The 17,170-nt window shown below is 51.1% G+C and overlaps 1 protein-coding gene across 5 annotated transcripts; it reads left to right on the top strand.

Annotated features, from left to right (window-relative positions):
• Positions 1-430: 430 nt before the first annotated feature.
• Positions 431-17,115, top strand: Camta2 (calmodulin binding transcription activator 2). 5 transcript variants are annotated; one of them, XM_076871573.1, is made up of 22 exons: positions 431-513; positions 1,817-1,911; positions 2,119-2,222; positions 3,416-3,483; positions 3,566-3,701; positions 4,270-4,356; positions 4,602-4,755; positions 5,270-5,404; positions 6,072-7,012; positions 7,810-7,936; positions 9,484-9,618; positions 11,362-11,477; positions 12,167-12,351; positions 12,677-12,755; positions 12,918-13,140; positions 13,345-13,649; positions 14,697-14,884; positions 15,138-15,321; positions 15,501-15,572; positions 15,854-16,023; positions 16,175-16,249; positions 16,337-17,115. In XM_076871573.1, exons 2-22 carry the CDS (start codon positions 1,881-1,883, stop codon positions 16,398-16,400), a joined length of 3,579 nt encoding a protein of 1,192 aa, XP_076727688.1. In that variant the 5' UTR covers positions 431-513; positions 1,817-1,880; the 3' UTR covers positions 16,401-17,115. The 5 variants fall into 5 exon arrangements, with proteins under 5 accessions (XP_076727688.1, XP_076727686.1, XP_076727685.1 ...); XM_076871571.1 differs by having other exon boundaries at positions 460-513; positions 1,822-1,911; positions 4,285-4,356; XM_076871570.1 differs by having other exon boundaries at positions 460-513; positions 1,822-1,911.
• The last annotated feature ends 55 nt before the right edge of the window (positions 17,116-17,170 follow it).

Here is a 17,170-nt window from a genome sequence, read left to right as displayed (position 1 = left end):
GCTTGGAGTTGTCTCTCTCTCTGCAAGGCAGTGAAGGAGAGATTAATAAGGAAGGGGGGTTCATTTCAGCTTCTCAAAAATGAAGTCGGTCCGTGTCCCCCCAAATAAAGAAGTCTTCCGGGGGCTAGAATAGTCCGGTCCCGTCCAGAATTTCTCAACAGCCCCTAGGGTTCCAGCTTCCACCGGATCCTCCCAAACTAAGAGTCGCTTCCGCCTCGGGACCCAATTTTCCAGTCCTTTGGCGCCACTGCCCCTTTAGGCACTTGCTAGTTACAAACTAGCAGACTGTCTCTCCGCCCGCTCTAAGGCTGTGGAAGCCGAGTCCCTCCGCCCAACGCCCCACCCAGAAACCCACGTGCGTTGACCCTAGGTTCCCTTCCCGACCCCATTCCCTTAATTGGGAAGCCCCGCCCCGTGCGCAGTGACGTCGGACGCTGCTGTCAGCCGGCGCTTGGGGGGGGTTGGTGTGGGGTAGAATGGCCGCTGCCGCCGTCACCCGCGGGACCCCGGGAGGTAAGAGCCAGGGCCTCTCGCCCGCCTCTCCACCCCTGCGACAGGGGGCGCAGCTCTACCGGGTCCCGACGTGGAGCACCGCTCCGGGACCACCGTTCTACCCCTCCCTGTTCGCCCCCACTTCCCTGCTTCCGTCCTCCTCCCCCGCGCCAGGGGGCGCAGCTTCGCGCAGGGCCCCTCCGCGGACCTGCGTGTGCTGGGGACAGTCCCGGAGAACCCCGCACCGGGCACCTGCACTGCCCTTCGCCCCCCGCGCGCTCGCAGACTGTGCTCCGCGGCTTCTCCAGAACATCCCGGTGTGCAGGCGGGACCCTCCCACCTCAGACATTCTCCTGGGACCCCCTGTACCTCCATAGGGGCAGCCCTGAGCGCCGGGCGTCAGATTCCAGGACCGCCCCGGGGCCCGCAGCCCAAATCCCGCTCTGCACCTGGCAAGTTGCCTAACCCAGACTGCGCACCTGTGCCCTGGGGCGGAGTCCTTACCCCAACCCCAGCTTCACTGCACATAGCCGGGCTTCGATAGGCCTCCTCCCCCTCTCCATCCCTGGACACCTGGCAGAGCCCGCGCAGAGAGCTTCCTCCAGCTTCCATCTGTTCCCCTAGGCGGGCGGAGGCTCAGACTGGAGCCAGAGCTGTAGAAGGGCTAGGGTAGGCCTGGAAGCCAAGGGGAGGCAGAGGCATTTGGGAAGAGGGGTGCAGGAGAATGGAGAGGGCTGTCAACCTCAGGGCTGTTGTCCCCAGGCTGGGAAGCGGGATCCAGCATCTACCAGGTTCAGATTCTATCAAGCCCTGCTCAACCTGGAGGAGAGAGAGTAGGTCAGTTATCTGCCCTTCTTGGGAAAATCAAATAGAGAAGAAACTAAGGGTGTGTCCTCTAAGGCCTAGTTCTCCACCCAGACTTAGATCTCCTGCCCTCATCTGAACTGTCTTGCCTACCCATCCTCCAAGGTCCAGATTCCCTGAGTCCCTGCCCCCAGAACCGAACCCCCGAGTAGTCCTAGTGACTGCAAGAGCCCAAGCTGTAGGGCCTCTGAGGCCCCAGCCTGGCTAGCCATCTATCCTACCCACCCCAACCCTTTTTCTGTTGTGTTTCCCCACTCATGTTGGTTCCTGGCCCCATGTATGAGTTCCCCTTTACTTCCATTTTCTGGCTGTACTGTCATACCATATAGTCCAGCGCCTTCCTCTCTTTTTCATCTTTCCCAGACATCATGACCCAGTTCTCTATTACCTCCCCCACCTCATGCTTCTCATCCTGGATTAATGTGGGGGCTTCATCATAATCTTGTTTCTTCTTTCCCAGCACAGACTCCCCCTCCCCCCGGCCCCTCAGGCCGGGGGTGACCTTGCCCCCTGGAGCCCTCACCATGAATACCAAGGATACCACCGAGATTGCTGGTGAGTTCGCAAACCAGGTTCCCAGTTTGGCCCACCTTTATGTTCTCCCTACTCATGGAGGCCCTGTGCTTCCTAGATTCCCTTCTTTCTTGTCCTGGTTGCAGTTTTTCCTGATACTCTGGGTTGCCTTTGACCCTTTACCCCTGGGGTGCCTCTCATAGGAATGCTAGAGCAGCACACCAAACCCTTCCTTCTGGTTCCCTCTAGAGAACAGCCACCACTTGAAGATCTTCCTCCCCAAGAAGCTGCTGGAGTGTCTTCCTCGCTGCCCGCTGCTGCCTCCAGAGCGGCTGCGGTGGAATACAAATGAGGTTTTCTGGGGAACCTGGGGGATTAGGGTGTAGCAAGGCCTAGCAGGCTAGAGGAGGGTGAGTGGGGTCTTTCGGGGTCTGTGCACACTTCTCAGTACAGAGCACTGTTTTAGAATCATAGGAGAGGTATAGACATAGATCCTGAAGGAGCCCACTGCTCCTTGGCATATCCATCTGGGTAAAAACAACAGCCATCACCTATTATTTCTTACACACTGGGCACCATGCCAAACACTTGGCCTGTGGTTTTTCATATTTTTACTCCCATGTTACTGATGAGGAAACTGATAATACTACTTGGAGTTTCTTTTTTGGAAGACATAATCCTTGTGTTACACATTTTCTGTATCCTACATACTTAGTGCCTCATATGCAGTTGATGGTCAGTAGTAACAACAGCTTGATGTTAGAACTGTCAGTAAAAGGATATGAAGGCTGGGCTGGGGATGTGGCTCAAGCAGTAGCGTGCTCGCCTGGCATGCGTGCGGCCCGGGTTCGATCCTCAGCACCACATACAAACAAAGATGTTGTGTCTGCCGAAAAGTGAAAAATAAATAAATATTTTTAAAAAAAGGATATGAAGGCTCTATGTGTAATACATAGAACTTTTAGGGGTCAGCAGGGCTTCATGGAGCATCTGGGAAGCCTATAGGATGACTGGAATTTCGAGACATGGAGACTGAACACATAGTACTTCAAGGTCATAGGGTGCTAACTTCCAGGAAGTTACTATTAAAGGCATTATCAGGGAGAAATCAAGGGACTCATCTGGCAGGAATGGTAGGTGGAAAATGGGTAAATAGTGACAATGATGGTTTGGATCCTTGTTGGGAAAACCTTGAAGTCAAGTTAAAGAATCTGGAATTCTTGGTAGTGTCAAACTAATTGAAATTTTTCTTAGGGAAGGGTGCAAAAATGGGATTTGGAGAAAGTAAAATAATATACAGTATGAAGAATGATGATGAACTTGAACCTGGCCCCAAGATATAGGCTCTACATGGGAGGTAGAGGAGACAATGTTAGATTTTCTCTGAGATAGAACCCAGGATTCTTAGGAGGGCAGAGGAACCTTCCTGGGTCCAGATACTTAGAAGTCCAGCTGCCACAGCTCAGCAGAGACTGAGACCCTGAGGTAATGACCAAGAGATCTTTCCATGTAGCAAACATCCACCTGAGTACCTCCTCTATCACAGGAGATTGCATCCTACCTGATCACTTTTGAGAAGCATGATGAGTGGCTATCCTGTGCCCCAAAGACAAGGTGAGAAAGTTCTCAAAGGTGAGATATGGCAGGAATCCTGTTTTCTGCTCACAGAACTTGAGATGAACCCTTCTCTTCCCAGACCTCAAAATGGCTCCATCATCCTCTACAACCGCAAGAAGGTGAAATACCGGAAGGATGGTTACCTCTGGAAGAAGCGAAAGGATGGGAAAACCACCCGAGAGGACCACATGAAGTTGAAGGTCCAGGGCATGGAGGTAAGAGCATTAGGCATCTAATCATTTGCCCTTTCCCACCCTCCTCCACTCTTAGCTGGGAGCCCTACCAGGGCTTGGGGACGTTGTCCACCTCTGCCCCTCCTAGTCACTCTTCCCTTCTTGCTCATTTTGGATCAGCTGGCTGATCGCTTAGCCTACTCTCTGCTTCCCATGTCCCTCCATGACCCAACTCTCCAGGCCTTAGTACACTGATACCAGTCTCCTGGCTTCTCTTGCATTTCCCACAGGGATCCAAGCAGTGATGCTCTAAGCACAGGTTTCTCTTCCCAAATCATTGCTCCTCTTCTCAGATGCATTCTTGCTTTGCCCTTGGATTTCTGGATAGTCCCATATCTCAAATCTGGCCCTCATTGTAAGGCCCCAGCCCCACTGTTACCTTCTCTTCATCCCTCATCTATGACTTGGGGCTCCTGGGATTTGAAAGGGGTGGGGGATAGATGGTGGTGGGGAGAGGGTTAAAGAGGAACTGGTGGAAAGATTGGGATTCCTGCAAAGGGACTGAACAGAGGAAGAGTTGGGGAGCAGACTAGCCCTCCCCCCACCCCAGCCTGTCTCCTGGCAGTGTCTCTATGGCTGCTACGTTCACTCTTCCATCGTCCCCACATTCCATCGGCGCTGCTATTGGCTGCTCCAGGTAAGAATGAAAGAGCTTGGGGAGCTAGACTCTGCTTAGCTCTTTGAGGGATGGAGAGATCTAAAAGGATGAAGTGGGAGGATGAGTAGGTTCAGTGTAGGAAGAAGAGATGGGGATTGGGGATGGAGAGAGCCAGAAGTTGGGGGTGAGTTAGGAGGGTACCCAGGAAGAAAGCAAGAATTAGGAAGCTGAGCCCCTGAACCTCAAGACTCCATGACTCTCTGTGTGTGCCCTTTTGCTCTCAGAACCCTGACATCGTCCTTGTGCACTACCTGAACGTCCCAGCCCTTGAGGATTGTGGAAAGGGCTGCAGCCCCATCTTTTGTTCCATCAGCAGCGACCGGCGAGAGTGGCTGAAGTGGTCCCGGGAGGAGCTTTTGGGACAGCTGAAGCCCATGTGTAAGGAGTAGGGCAAGGATAGAACTCCAAGGGGAAGTGGAAATGAGTCCTCCCAAAGGTGCTGTGATTCTGTACCCAGAAGCCTGTGGGTGACCATTTCCCTCCAGGCTAGGAAGGTGTTTTCCTGTGGGGATGCTATAATTCCTGTGCAGTGTGAAGTGTGGAATACGGAGAAAGAAATGAAGGTCAGCTGTGACTATATGTCTGAGCAGTCTTGAGGCTTAGCATGTCAGGTGCTTGAAGGAACAATCAAGGTAGTTTGAAAGCCAGGTGTGGTGGCACATGTCTGTGATCCCAAAAGCTGGGGGAGGCTGAGGCAGGAGGATCACAAGTTCAAAGCCAGTCTCAGCAACTTAGCCAGGCTCTAAGCAACTTAGCAAGACCCTGTCTCAAATGAAAAAATAAAGAAGGCTAGAGATGTGACTCTATGATTATGTGCCCCTGGGTTCAATCCCTGGTACCAAAATAAAAGGTACTTTGGGGGTTCTACATACTTCCACCAACTCTCCTGTAGTTCATGGCATCAAGTGGAGCTGCGGGAATGGGACAGAGGAGTTCTCTGTGGAACAGCTGGTGCAGCAAATCTTGGACACACACCCAACCAAGCCTGCACCCCGAACCCATGCCTGTCTCTGCAGTGGGGGCCTTGGTAAGCTACCCTGACCCTGTAGTTCTCCACCTAGCTCCACTACTGTATATTTGTCTTGATCAGATTTGCATGCTGATTTGCAAGTCTTGTGCATCTTCAGAAAGATGGGGCAGATGAGCAGATGCCTTCCCATCTGGGCAACACTAGCCCTAGTCCTTGTAGTTTATAGTCCTGTCAGCTTGTTACCTCAACCTCACCTAATACTATCAGTTACACCTGACCTTACCTTTGTTCCTAATTGACCCTTCTTAGTTATGTTCTTTTGTCCTTTTCTATGCCTTTATCATCTGCTCTGGGCTATTTCTCCGAGCCCTGTGTCTTCCCCTGCAGTGTTCCTCTGGTTGGTTTTATTTTGAAGGGAAAGGAGGGGGAGGGGTGTTCATTTCTGATGCCTCCTAGTGGCTGAAATCAGTATTGCACATCTAGTGTACAAGGAAGTTCCAAGAAATACTTTTTTTAAAAAAGTTATATATGGACAGAATGCCTTTGTTTTATTTGTTTATTTTTATGTGGTGCTGAGGAACAAAGCCAGTGCCTCACACATGCTAGGCAAGTGCTCTGCCACTGGGCTACAGCCCCAGCACCCAAGAACTATGTTCTAAGGGCTTCTAGAAAGGGAAGACTGCAGAAGGATTCCTTCTCTCTTCCCCATCCCTCTCCCTTCCAGGTTCTGGGAGCCTTACCCACAAATGCAGCAGTACGAAACACCGCATCATCTCTCCCAAAGTGGAGCCCCGACCTTTAACCCTGACCTCTATCCCCCAGTCCCAACCCCCTGAGCCTCCTCCACTGATAGCCCCACTTCCCTCAGAGCTCCCCAAGGCACATGCCTCCCCATCTTCTTCCTCCTCCTCCTCTTCCTCATCAGGCTTTGCAGAACCCCTAGAAATCAGACCTAGCCCTCCCACCTCTAGAGGGAGTTCATCAAGAGGAGGTACTGCCATCCTCCTCCTGACGGGACTGGAACAGCGTGCAGGGGGCTTGACACCCACCAGGCACTTGGCTCACCAGACTGAGCGTAGGCCGTCTGTGAGCTTGGCTGTGGTTGTAGGCTCTGAGCCCGCTGCCCTACCAGCTCCTCCCAGCCCTGCCTTTGACCCTGATCGTTTTCTCAACAGCCCTCAAAGGGGCCAGACATATGGAGGGGGACAGGGGGTAAACCCAGACTTCCCTGAAGCAGAGGCTGCCCGTACCCCTTGTCCTGCCCTAGAGCCTGCTGCTGCCCTGGAGCCACAGGCAGCTGCTCGGGCACCCCCTCCGCAGTCTGGAACAAGTGGGAGAAGAGGAAACTGCTTCTTCATCCAAGATGATGATAGTGGAGAGGAGCTCAAGAGCCAGGGGGCTGCCCCACCTGTACCTTCACCCCCTCCTTCATCCCCATCCTCACCTGCCCCCTCAGAGCCATCGGGCAGGGTAGCAAGAGGGGAGGCCTTATTTGGAGGACCTGGTGGGGCCAGTGAATTGGAGCCCTTCAGTCTTTCATCATTCCCAGACCTTATGGGAGAACTCATCAGCGATGAAGCTCCAAGCATCCCTGCCCCGACTCCACAGCTCTCTCCTGTTCTTAGCACCATCACAGACTTCTCCCCAGAATGGTCGTACCCAGAGGTGAGTCTCAGGCTTATTTTCCCTTCTCCATTTGTTTTCCAATTTCCCTGAACAAATTGTATTAACTCTTACCCTACGTTCTATAATCTAGCTTCCCTTGGCTTTCATGGCTTCTTTTTCCCCCCGAATGTTGCTGGGGATTAAAATCAAGGCCTCATGAATGCTAAGCAAGCATTACCACTGAGCTACACCCCAGATGCCTTTATGGCTTCTTGGTTTTCTTTCTGACCTCCATGTTTACAGAGTATAGCTTCTCTTCTATTTCTATAGTTCTCATCCACTGTATCCCCCTTCCTCCCCTTCCATATGTTAACATGGTTTTGAGAATCCCCCAGGGACCTTCATTCCCTTGGTGACTACAGTCAGGGGAGGAAACTGGAGCTGTTCATCACGGAGGAGAATATAAGTGGAGATTTGACTACAGACTGGGCAGCTGAAAGATCATCTTCAGCAGTTCTGCTTTATGCTGTTTCTGTGAGGGAAAGGAGGAACTACAGTGGGATGAATTAGCCTAAGAACAGAACTTCTTCATGACGATAGTTATCTGGTAGCCTTGTGGAGACCCTGAGTTCCCCTGATTCTGGCAGATTCAGAAAATTCTGGTAGAGACCATGTAACCACTTAGCAATAAGGGTGAGATGAGGGACAGACTGGTTGATCTTGCTTCACTATGTCCTGTCAGTCTCTAGCAAGCATAGGCCCTTCCAGATAATATATATTCCCTAAGGATTTAAATAAATTAATGAATAAGTGAACACCCAACTTCAGTCACATGGCTGTCTGCCTTCTGTCTGCAGGGTGGGGTCAAGGTGCTCATCACAGGTCCTTGGACGGAGGCCGCCGAGCATTACTCCTGTGTCTTTGATCACATCGCAGTGCCAGCCTCACTTGTCCAGCCTGGTGTCTTACGCTGCTACTGTCCTGGTATGGGGACTGGGAATAGTAGGGAACAGATATATGGGTAGTTAGGACAGATTAGGACTTCCAGGCTTCTAAAAAGTACTGGAAACAACTAGATTGTTTTGAGAAGACAAAGACCTATCCAGTCCTGAGGCTGGGCACCAAGCTCCCCCAGCAAGTAAAGAGCATGGCTTGGGTATTGGAAAATCTAGGTCCGGTCCAAGAAATTTACTCTTCAGCTAACCAGTGACCTTAGATAATTCTACTCCTTTATTGGATTCTTGGCCTCCCCTCTTGTAAGGTCAGGCATTTGACCAAAGGGATCACTAATGTCTGTCCAGCCTCTCTGAATTTGTTGGAATCAGAGTCTCCAACCTTAATCCAGGGAGAATAAGAAAGGAGAGATAGTGGTCTCCTCCGACCAGTCCTAGGAGTAAAGGTCATTGGTTTCTAGACCTTCATTGTCTAGTATGGTAGTCATTAGCCTCATGTGTCCATTTAATTAAAATCAGATTTAACTTCATTTCCCCAGTTGCACTGACCATATTTCAGGTGTTCAACAGCCATACATAGTTGGTGCTATCCTATGGGATAGAGCAGATACAGAATATTTTTTTTCACTGCATAAAGTTCTACTAGGTAGCATGGGTCTAGACTGACTTCTCTGCCCTTTTGCCACCACTCTTGCCCTGACCCTACATTTAACAGTTGGTCTTCTTGTGGGACCCCAAGGACCACCAGGGTGACAGGTTGATCAAGCTTTATTATGTGTGAAGGTACTCTTACCCAATCTTTTTTTCCCCCATATTTTTTACTGATACATTATAGCTATACATAATGTTGGGATATGTTTTTACATATTCATACATGCACATACTATAACAATATAATTTGGCCAATATCACTCCCCAGCGCTCCCCCCCACCACCACCTCTCCTCCCAATTAACAGCCCCACTCAACTATGCATAGAAGGAAAGGAGATGAGACCAGAGAAGGTAGGAACTCGAAGAAAAAGTCTCTGCCCCTGGTCTTGGGAATAAGACCTGGTGGCTTCATCCTTAGGGCCATAGGTTGAGATCCTGGGACACAGCTCTCGTTGAACACTGTTGCTAAATAGCCAGCTTCACCTATCTCAGTAACAGACTCATAACTTCTGGGTTCTGGTGTTGGGGACTAAGGGGTTTAACCCCCATCAGGTTGTTCACAAGTATAGATGTCTTTGTGTGTGTGTGTTTTCTGGGGATGGAACCCAGGGCCTTGTACATGCTAGGCAAGTGCTCTACCATTGAGCTATACCTCCAGCCCTATAGGTCTCTTTGAGTCTCAGCTTCCAGACTTTGTTGCTGAGTAACAAATGTCCTTAACTCCAGGGCCTAGAATCCCACAGTTCTCTGGTCCATAGTAGGTATTAAGTTCTCCCCTCTCAGCGACAAGGCTACTCATTGAAGCCAGAGGCCTCTTGGCTCATAGTGGGGGAGTGGGGGAGATAGGTATGGGATGATGGCAGTGGCTCCAACATGGTCTGAGGAGCCAGGGAAAGAGGCCTTTTCACTGACCCTGTACTCCCCAGCCCACGAGGTGGGGCTGGTATCTTTGCAGGTGGCAGGGCGGGAGGGCCCCCTTTCTGCTTCTGTGCTCTTTGAATATCGAGCCCGCAGATTCCTGTCTCTGCCTAGTACACAGCTTGACTGGTTGTCACTGGATGGTGAGTACTAAATCCTCTGACCCCAAGCATCAGTTCCCACAACCTTTGAGCATGACATGTTCTAGACCCCTGAGGGGGCCATGTTTCTTCAGTCATTTCTGAATGTGGCAGCAAAGTCCCTCACCTCCTCTTCCCTATAAGTCACAGAATCTTCTTTATCCCATTTCTTACCCAGTATTTGCCATCCCTAAAGATGGGATACTGTCAAGGATGGACAAGGGGCTGGGGACAGGGTCTAGAGCAATATATAGGCATTGTACATGAGTATATATAGACTTAAATTTCTGTTTTCCCCTCTGATTTTAAAGATACACATTCATTATAGGAAATTACAGAAAAGCACAAAGTGGAAAAAAATCTATAATATTACTGCTTAGTGATATCGACTACTTACATTGTGATGTGATTTCTTATATAAACACACAGAAGCACAAACGTACTCCTATATAGTGTATGTAGGTGTAATGAAGTCTGGAACCGTTTTTGCTTTTATTGGTTCTTTCTTTGGATGTTTTGAGAACTTTCTGACTGCCCTGGCTGCTCCCGCGAGGTTTGCTTTGTCTCTTCCTGTTGTTTCTGTTGTTACCTGTTGGTTTCTTTCAGTTCTTGCTGCCGTCACTACTTCTGAGGCTTTGGTCCTCAGCCTTTTTTTTTCCCCCCCGAGGGAGGGTATAGTGCTGGGGATTATACTCAGGGCCTTGAGTATGCTAGGCAAGTCATATCCTGAGCCTTGTCTCTCTTAGAGCCAGTCTTGTCACAAAACCCAAGTTTGTATGTGCCGAGTTGCCTGTATGTGACTCAAGTTTGCCTACCTTGGGATCTAGCCATTTCTTCTGAAACCAGCATCTGACCTTGCCTCTGTCTTCCTTCCTTATTACTTGGCTAATGCTTCCCCTGCTCCTTTGTCCTTTCTCTCTTTATTTTCACCTTGTTTAGCTTTCTTGCTCTTTTCTCTGTCCTACTTGGGTTTTTGCTCATCATTTTCTACTTTCCTCTTACCGTCACCTCTGTATATTCATTCTCTTCTATGCCAGCATCTTAGAACATGACCAGCCTTCACCTTGTTTCTGTGCCTGCTTTCCCTTGATTCAGATCCTTTCTCAGTCTTTATTTAATCTCGGGAGGGGTTCAGATAAAGCTTAGATTGTGTATGTGTTTATGTGTGTGCATATATGTAGGGGTTGGAGGGGGAGGAGAAATGGACATGGCTATCCCTCTCTGTCACTCCACTCCCCACCTCTTTGAGGACAGCTGTGGGGGGCTGGGAGGAGAGGGTGGTGCTTTTCAAATCACAGTCCCTGAGTTCTTTTGGGGAGTGGTTAACAGAGAGTTGGGATCCTAGAGTCTTTCAGCTCCAACATGGGAGACAAAGGTAGTGTCTGGGGCAAGAACTGGGGGAATATTCTGCTTAGGAAAAGGCTAGTAGAGGGCATGCCATGTGTGATTTGGGACAGTTGGGGGTTGGATGGCTGTTGGGGAATTCCTATCACCATTGTCTAAAAGGAACCAACCTTAATTCTAATCTTGGAATCTGGTTCTAGTCCATGGGTGGGATTAAGAGCCCTAGTTTAAGGACTGAGTCCTGGTGGGTTTTATTTAGAAGACTGAGTAAAGGGGTTATTGTTTGGAGGGAAAGAACAGGGTTCTGTATCTTCACCCCTAAACTTAGGAGCAGGTCCAAATATGGTATTCTGGGCAACACCCAGACCCTACCCAATTAGCCTCCCATCCCCATTCCCACAGACAACCAGTTCCGGATGTCCATCCTGGAGCGGCTGGAGCAGATGGAGAAGCGTATGGCAGAGATTGCAGCAGCTGGGCAAGCACCTTGTCAGGGTCCTGAGGCTCCTCCAATTCAGGTACTTCCATGAGGACAGGAGGGTCCCCACCCTCCCTTCCGGTCCTCCCACCATCCCCAGATGGTGGGTCTACAGTGGGGAAAGGGAGGAGGGTCCACTAAAGAAAATGGCTGTAGCAGATGCCTGTCCTCACTTGCCTGTCCCCAGCTTCCTCAGCCAGTCTTCCTCCCTCTCTCTGACATCACCCTGCTCCCACCCCCATCCCATGGCAAGAGTGGCTATTCTGGGCACCCTCTTGGCATGACAGGCTTCAGACTATTTCTGGTCTGAAGAAGGGTGGAGGTAAAGGAGCAGGTGGGGGAGGGGGTCAGAAGAATTGGGGCTCAAAGCTCTGAGGGTCCCAAATCTCTAAAGGAAGAGGGCTAGGGAAAGGCTGAGAAGACTTTGGCTCCTAAGGGGAGAAGCCATGTGGGGATGGCACAAATCTGAGCTGCTGTAAAGGTACAATATGGGCAAGGGTGTGTAAAGCCTGGCTTTCAGAGTTGTTAGAGCAAATGGGCTGTGGAAATGGAGGATACTGACGCCACATAGGAATTCAAACTGGAAAGAACCATGGGCTATTGCATATCACAGATCTGGGTGATGGCTACCTAGAATAGGAAGTGTGGGGAAGGAGCAGGGTTAGAAGCTAGGGGAACAAGCCAGGAGACCAGATGTAAAAATATTGCATATGGGTATGTGTACCACAGGATGAAGGCCAAGGGCCTGGATTTGAGGCACGGGTGGTCATCTTGGTAGAAAGCATGATCCCACGCTCTACCTGGAGAGGTCCTGAACGTCTGACCCATGGAAGCCCCTTCCGGGGCATGAGTCTTCTGCACCTGGCTGCTGCTCAGGGCTATGCGCGCCTCATCGAGACCCTGAGCCAGTGGCGGTGAGCAGGGGCAGCAGGGAGGGGGCTGGACAGCCATTGGGTCAGAAGGTGCCAGGGGATGAAGATCTGGAACACCACTGCAAAGGGGAAGCAGGGGTCTCTATGGGAAAGGACAGGGCTGGAAGAGGACTGGCATTTGGGATACTTTTGATAACCTTTGACTTATGAACCTTTAGCTTCCTTAAATTTACTAGTCTCTTTCTGCCTCATCTCACTGGCCTTAGTGCTTCTAGAGCTCACTTTCCTGTCCCTTTATTTCTGATGTTCTGGACTTTTCCCCCTTTTCTCTGACTGGGCTCTGCTGTCCTTCTCTCAAACCCTCCAGGAGTGTGGAGACTGGAAGCTTGGACTTAGAACAAGAGGTTGACCCGCTCAACGTGGATCATTTCTCTTGCACCCCTCTGGTAAGGATGCCGGCTCCTGTGAGCCTTCAGAGCAATATGCAATGGAATGGTGCTTTAAAGGGAAAATTATTTGGGCAATGCAGAGAAAGGGGCAGGCCAGAGTGTGAGGACCTAACCTCCTGGGGAAGAACCCAGGCTTCACCTCCACCTCCCTCTCCTCAGATGTGGGCTTGTGCCCTGGGACACCTGGAAGCTGCTGTGCTTCTTTTCCGTTGGAATCGTCAGGCACTGAGCATTCCTGATTCTCTGGGCCGTCTACCCCTGACTGTGGCTCACTCCCGGGGTCACGTACGCCTTGCCCGCTGCCTTGAGGAACTGCAGAGACAGGAAGCTTCAACTGAACCCTCACTTGCCCTGTCACCGCCTTCCTCCAGCTCAGACACTGGTGAGGGCTGCCCCTGATCTTTTTGAGTGAGGGGTATGGTTAGGATAGGCCAGGGAAAAGCCAAAGGGCAGGAGATAAACTGGGAGAGAAAGAGGCAGGGATGGGGAGATAATAGGAGCAAGAATAGCCAGGGGAGGGAGGGTAGGAGACTTGAGGGATGGCCTGTAGCTCCTGCTGCCCTCGCCCTCTTCCCTCACCTCACAGGTCTGAGCAGCGTCTCCTCACCCTCGGAGCTATCAGATGGCACTTTCTCCATCACATCCGCCTACTCTAGTGCTCCGGATGGCAGTCCTCCCCCTGCTCCTATGTCAGCCTCTGAGATTACTATGGAGGAGATGGTCCCAGGCCAACTCTCCTCTGATGCCCCAGAGGCCCCCCTACTCCTCATGGACTATGAAGCTACCAACTCCAAAGGGTCCCCACCCTCCCCTCCTGTCCTCCCACCAGCCCCAGATGATGGGGCTGCTCCAGAGGACACCGACAGCTCACCTGCTGTGGATGTGATCCCGGTACTGTTCATGCTGATGGAATTAGGAGGGTTAAAAGTGGAGTGGGATTCAGAGGTGGAGTAAAGCAAGACAATTTCATGAAGCAGAAACAGTGTCTGACTTCAGTTTGGGAAGAAAGGCCATTTATTCTCATTTTGGGACAGGCAAAGTAACCCCTTTGCTCCACTCCTTTCAGATCCTGTAACTCAGCAGTCAATAGGCAGCAGAGGTTAAGAAATCTGGGGAATATCCTAGAGCTGTGTTGTAGGATTACCTGTTGATCATAAAAGGACAGGATTCTTGAAGAACCACGGAGATGGTAGGCAGCTGGGGAACTGTATAAACAGACAAGATGTAGGTACTTGACAGTGTGGTCTAAAATGGGAAGAAGACTTGCACATGGTAAAAGCTAAGACAGTCTGGTGGAATGAATGAGAAAAAAAAATGAATCTTCAAATGTAACCACATATTCCTCTACTAGAATCTGGGGACATACTTGCTTTAGAGAGGCTAAATAATTAGGTAGCAGTCTCTAAGTACAGAAAAACTTGAGAACTCCACAGTGTGGGCTACATGGAATTTGGTCAATAGGAAGTGCTACAGGCTTTAGGGCTGGAGCAAAGGCCAGGCTGGAGCCATTCACTAAAGTGTCATGTGGTCAGCAAGAACTGAGTGGTTCTCAGAGAGATGAAGGGATTGGGGTGCAAGCATAGCCAAACCTATGGGGAGGATGTGCTATTGGCTGGCACTAGGCAGGTCCAGGTGGGACAGTTAGAAGGATAGCATTTGCTCAACTCCTGAATCCCCATTTGGAGTATGTCCTCTTATTCTATGTTCTCCATATCTCAGCACAAAAGGCTAAACCCTCAAGGGGAAGCCAGCAAGAATTAATGAATCTAGAACAGTGGCTAATGAAGAAAAGAGCAGGAGAGCAATCCCTGAGGACTCAGTATCTGACGTTGAGAAGGAACCAGACAAGGAGCAGACTTGAGGTGACAGCTTTGACAGGGCAAGGACATCTGGAAGTTGGGGCCTCTCATGGCTCATGCAGCTTCTCCCTTTATCTAGGTGGACATGATCTCACTAGCCAAGCAGATCATTGAAGCCACACCAGAACGGATTAAACGAGAGGACTTTGTGGGGCTACCTGAGGCTGGCAGGGAGCGGACAGGGGCCGTGGGGCTCAGTGAGACCATGTCCTGGCTGGCCAGCTACCTGGAGAATGTGGACCACTTCCCCAGCTCAGCCCCTCCCAGGTGATCAGCTAGGACAAAATCTCCAGACTCTTCTTCAAAGAAAGATGGGAGGAAGGGGGAAAAAAGCACAGCTTCCCTACAGCCAAATCTCCATTCTGGTTGAGGCCCTAGGCCATTTGGAAAGGAAACTGAACTGAATGATGTGCTTGGAAGCCACTCTCTCCCGTTGCTGGGGATCTTCCTTCACAGCCACCTCTCAGTGGGACAACAGGGATTTCAGATGCTCCTTGACATTCCTTCTTATCTCCCACAGTGAACTGTCCTTTGAGCGAGGCCGGCTGGCTATCCCTCCAGCACCTTCCTGGGCAGAGTTTCTCTCTGCATCTACCAGTGGCAAGATGGAAAGTGATTTTGCCCTGCTGACACTATCAGATCATGAGCAGCGGGAACTGTATGAGGCAGCCCGAGTCATCCAGACGGCATTCCGAAAGTACAAGGTCAGGGGTCTTGGGATAAATTACACAATATTGAGACTGGGCTCCGAAGGCTTTTGGAGAAAGAGCAGTGATCCAGACAGCCCTCAGATAGGATGAAGAGTCACAGGACCTTGGAAGATTGAGAATAGGCCCAGTGTCTGTTAAGCGGGTAGTGAGATACTAAGACCCTCTCCCCTCAGGGCCGGCGGCTGAAGGAGCAGCAGGAGGTAGCAGCAGCTGTGATCCAGCGCTGTTATAGGAAGTACAAGCAGGTGAGACCTTTATCTTGAAAGCACACTACCAGCCCACACCCATTCCAGCCCAGAGCACCCAGAATGCTGCCAGGGCCCTAACTCCCCTTCTCTCTCCACAAGCTGACTTGGATTGCTCTTAAGGTATTAGGCATGAGATCTGGGTGAGAGTTGTTTGTGATTCAGTCTTTTGTGATGTGGGGTTAGAGAGAGACCTGCATCAACCTAACTTTGGGGTGATCTTTAGGGATTTAGGTCTTTGACTTTTCATTTCAGCCCATCCCTCCTCCCCACCCTTGTAGTTTGCACTCTATAAGAAGATGACCCAGGCAGCCATCCTGATCCAGAGCAAGTTCCGAAGCTACTATGAACAGAAGCGATTTCAGCAGAGCCGCAGAGCTGCTGTACTCATCCAGCAGCACTACCGCTCTTACCGTCGACGGCCCTCAGGCCCCATGCCAGCGCGTAACAAGTATGGCCCTGGCCCTGAAACCCTCTGCTACCAGCTTTGTCTATGCTCACTCCCTGTTCCTCATCTGCCCTTCCCTGCTGGGGTTCCTAAGGGGCAGAGGATATGGGATGCTTGGGCATTCCATGAACTCTCCTCATCTTAATTCTACCAGAAGCTCCTTTCTCACAAAGAAGCAGGACCAGGCAGCCCGTAAAATTATGAGATTCCTCCGGCGTTGCCGACACAGGTATTGATTCTTTCCCTCACTGGATCATACCCTTCCACCTCCTTTGACTCACCAGGCTCCTCTGACTCCTTCCTCATCTCTCCGCAGGATGAGGGAACTGAAGCAGAACCAGGAGCTAGAAGGGCTTCCCCAGCCAGGACTGGCCACCTGACCTCTCCACAGCCTTCTCACCACTCTGGGGACGCTTCTGGCAGTCTTAACTTGGAGAGGGCTTTCCTGGGGCAGGGGGAATCCCCTGTCGGCAGCTTTCCCTTTCATCATCCCTTTCGTGGGCCTCTCCCTTCCTCTTCCCAGCCCAAATTACTACACCTCGTTCTTCCTCCCTCCTCTTTTGGTCCCTGACTCCAGAAAACCCTCGCCCCACATATCTGCATCTTCAGCTGTGACTTGCAGAGCCCTGCCTGCCCCTTTTCCACAGCTCTCTCCCTGCCTGCACCCGACTCCCCTCTTCCTGACTTGCCTTATTTATTTGTTCGACACGTCTCTGAATGTATCCGCCTGGGTCCCCACCTTTGCCTTCGCTGCGCGCGCCCTTGTGTTTCGGGGCTAGTCAAGCCCCATCCCGACTCCGCATGTTTACGTCTGTTTTCTCCCTTCCTGGCCCTGTCTTACCCAGTCACCCCGACTCTGGCCATCCACCTCCGGGCCAAAGGGGAGGGGATGTACATAGGAACGCATTGCGGAGTCCCGCCCCCGTCCCCGAGGGGAGGGGGCTTGTACATACTGTAACATACAGAGTATAGTGAAGAATCTATTTAAGGCGCGGGGAGGTCTGTGCGGCAGGGGCCTCCCGCCGACTCCACGAGCACTTTCTACTTGTGCATGGGCTTGGTTTATACAAATTGCCATTAAACATCGCTGCACCAGCCAGTCTCTGGCCTCTATCTGCGGGGATCCGGGAAGGGGCCTCGCCAAAGGAGG

This window comes from Callospermophilus lateralis, chromosome 11 (genome assembly GCF_048772815.1).
Source record: "Callospermophilus lateralis isolate mCalLat2 chromosome 11, mCalLat2.hap1, whole genome shotgun sequence".
Lineage (NCBI taxonomy): Eukaryota > Metazoa > Chordata > Mammalia > Rodentia > Sciuridae > Callospermophilus > Callospermophilus lateralis.
This window is presented reverse-complemented; position numbering and strand designations above follow the sequence as displayed.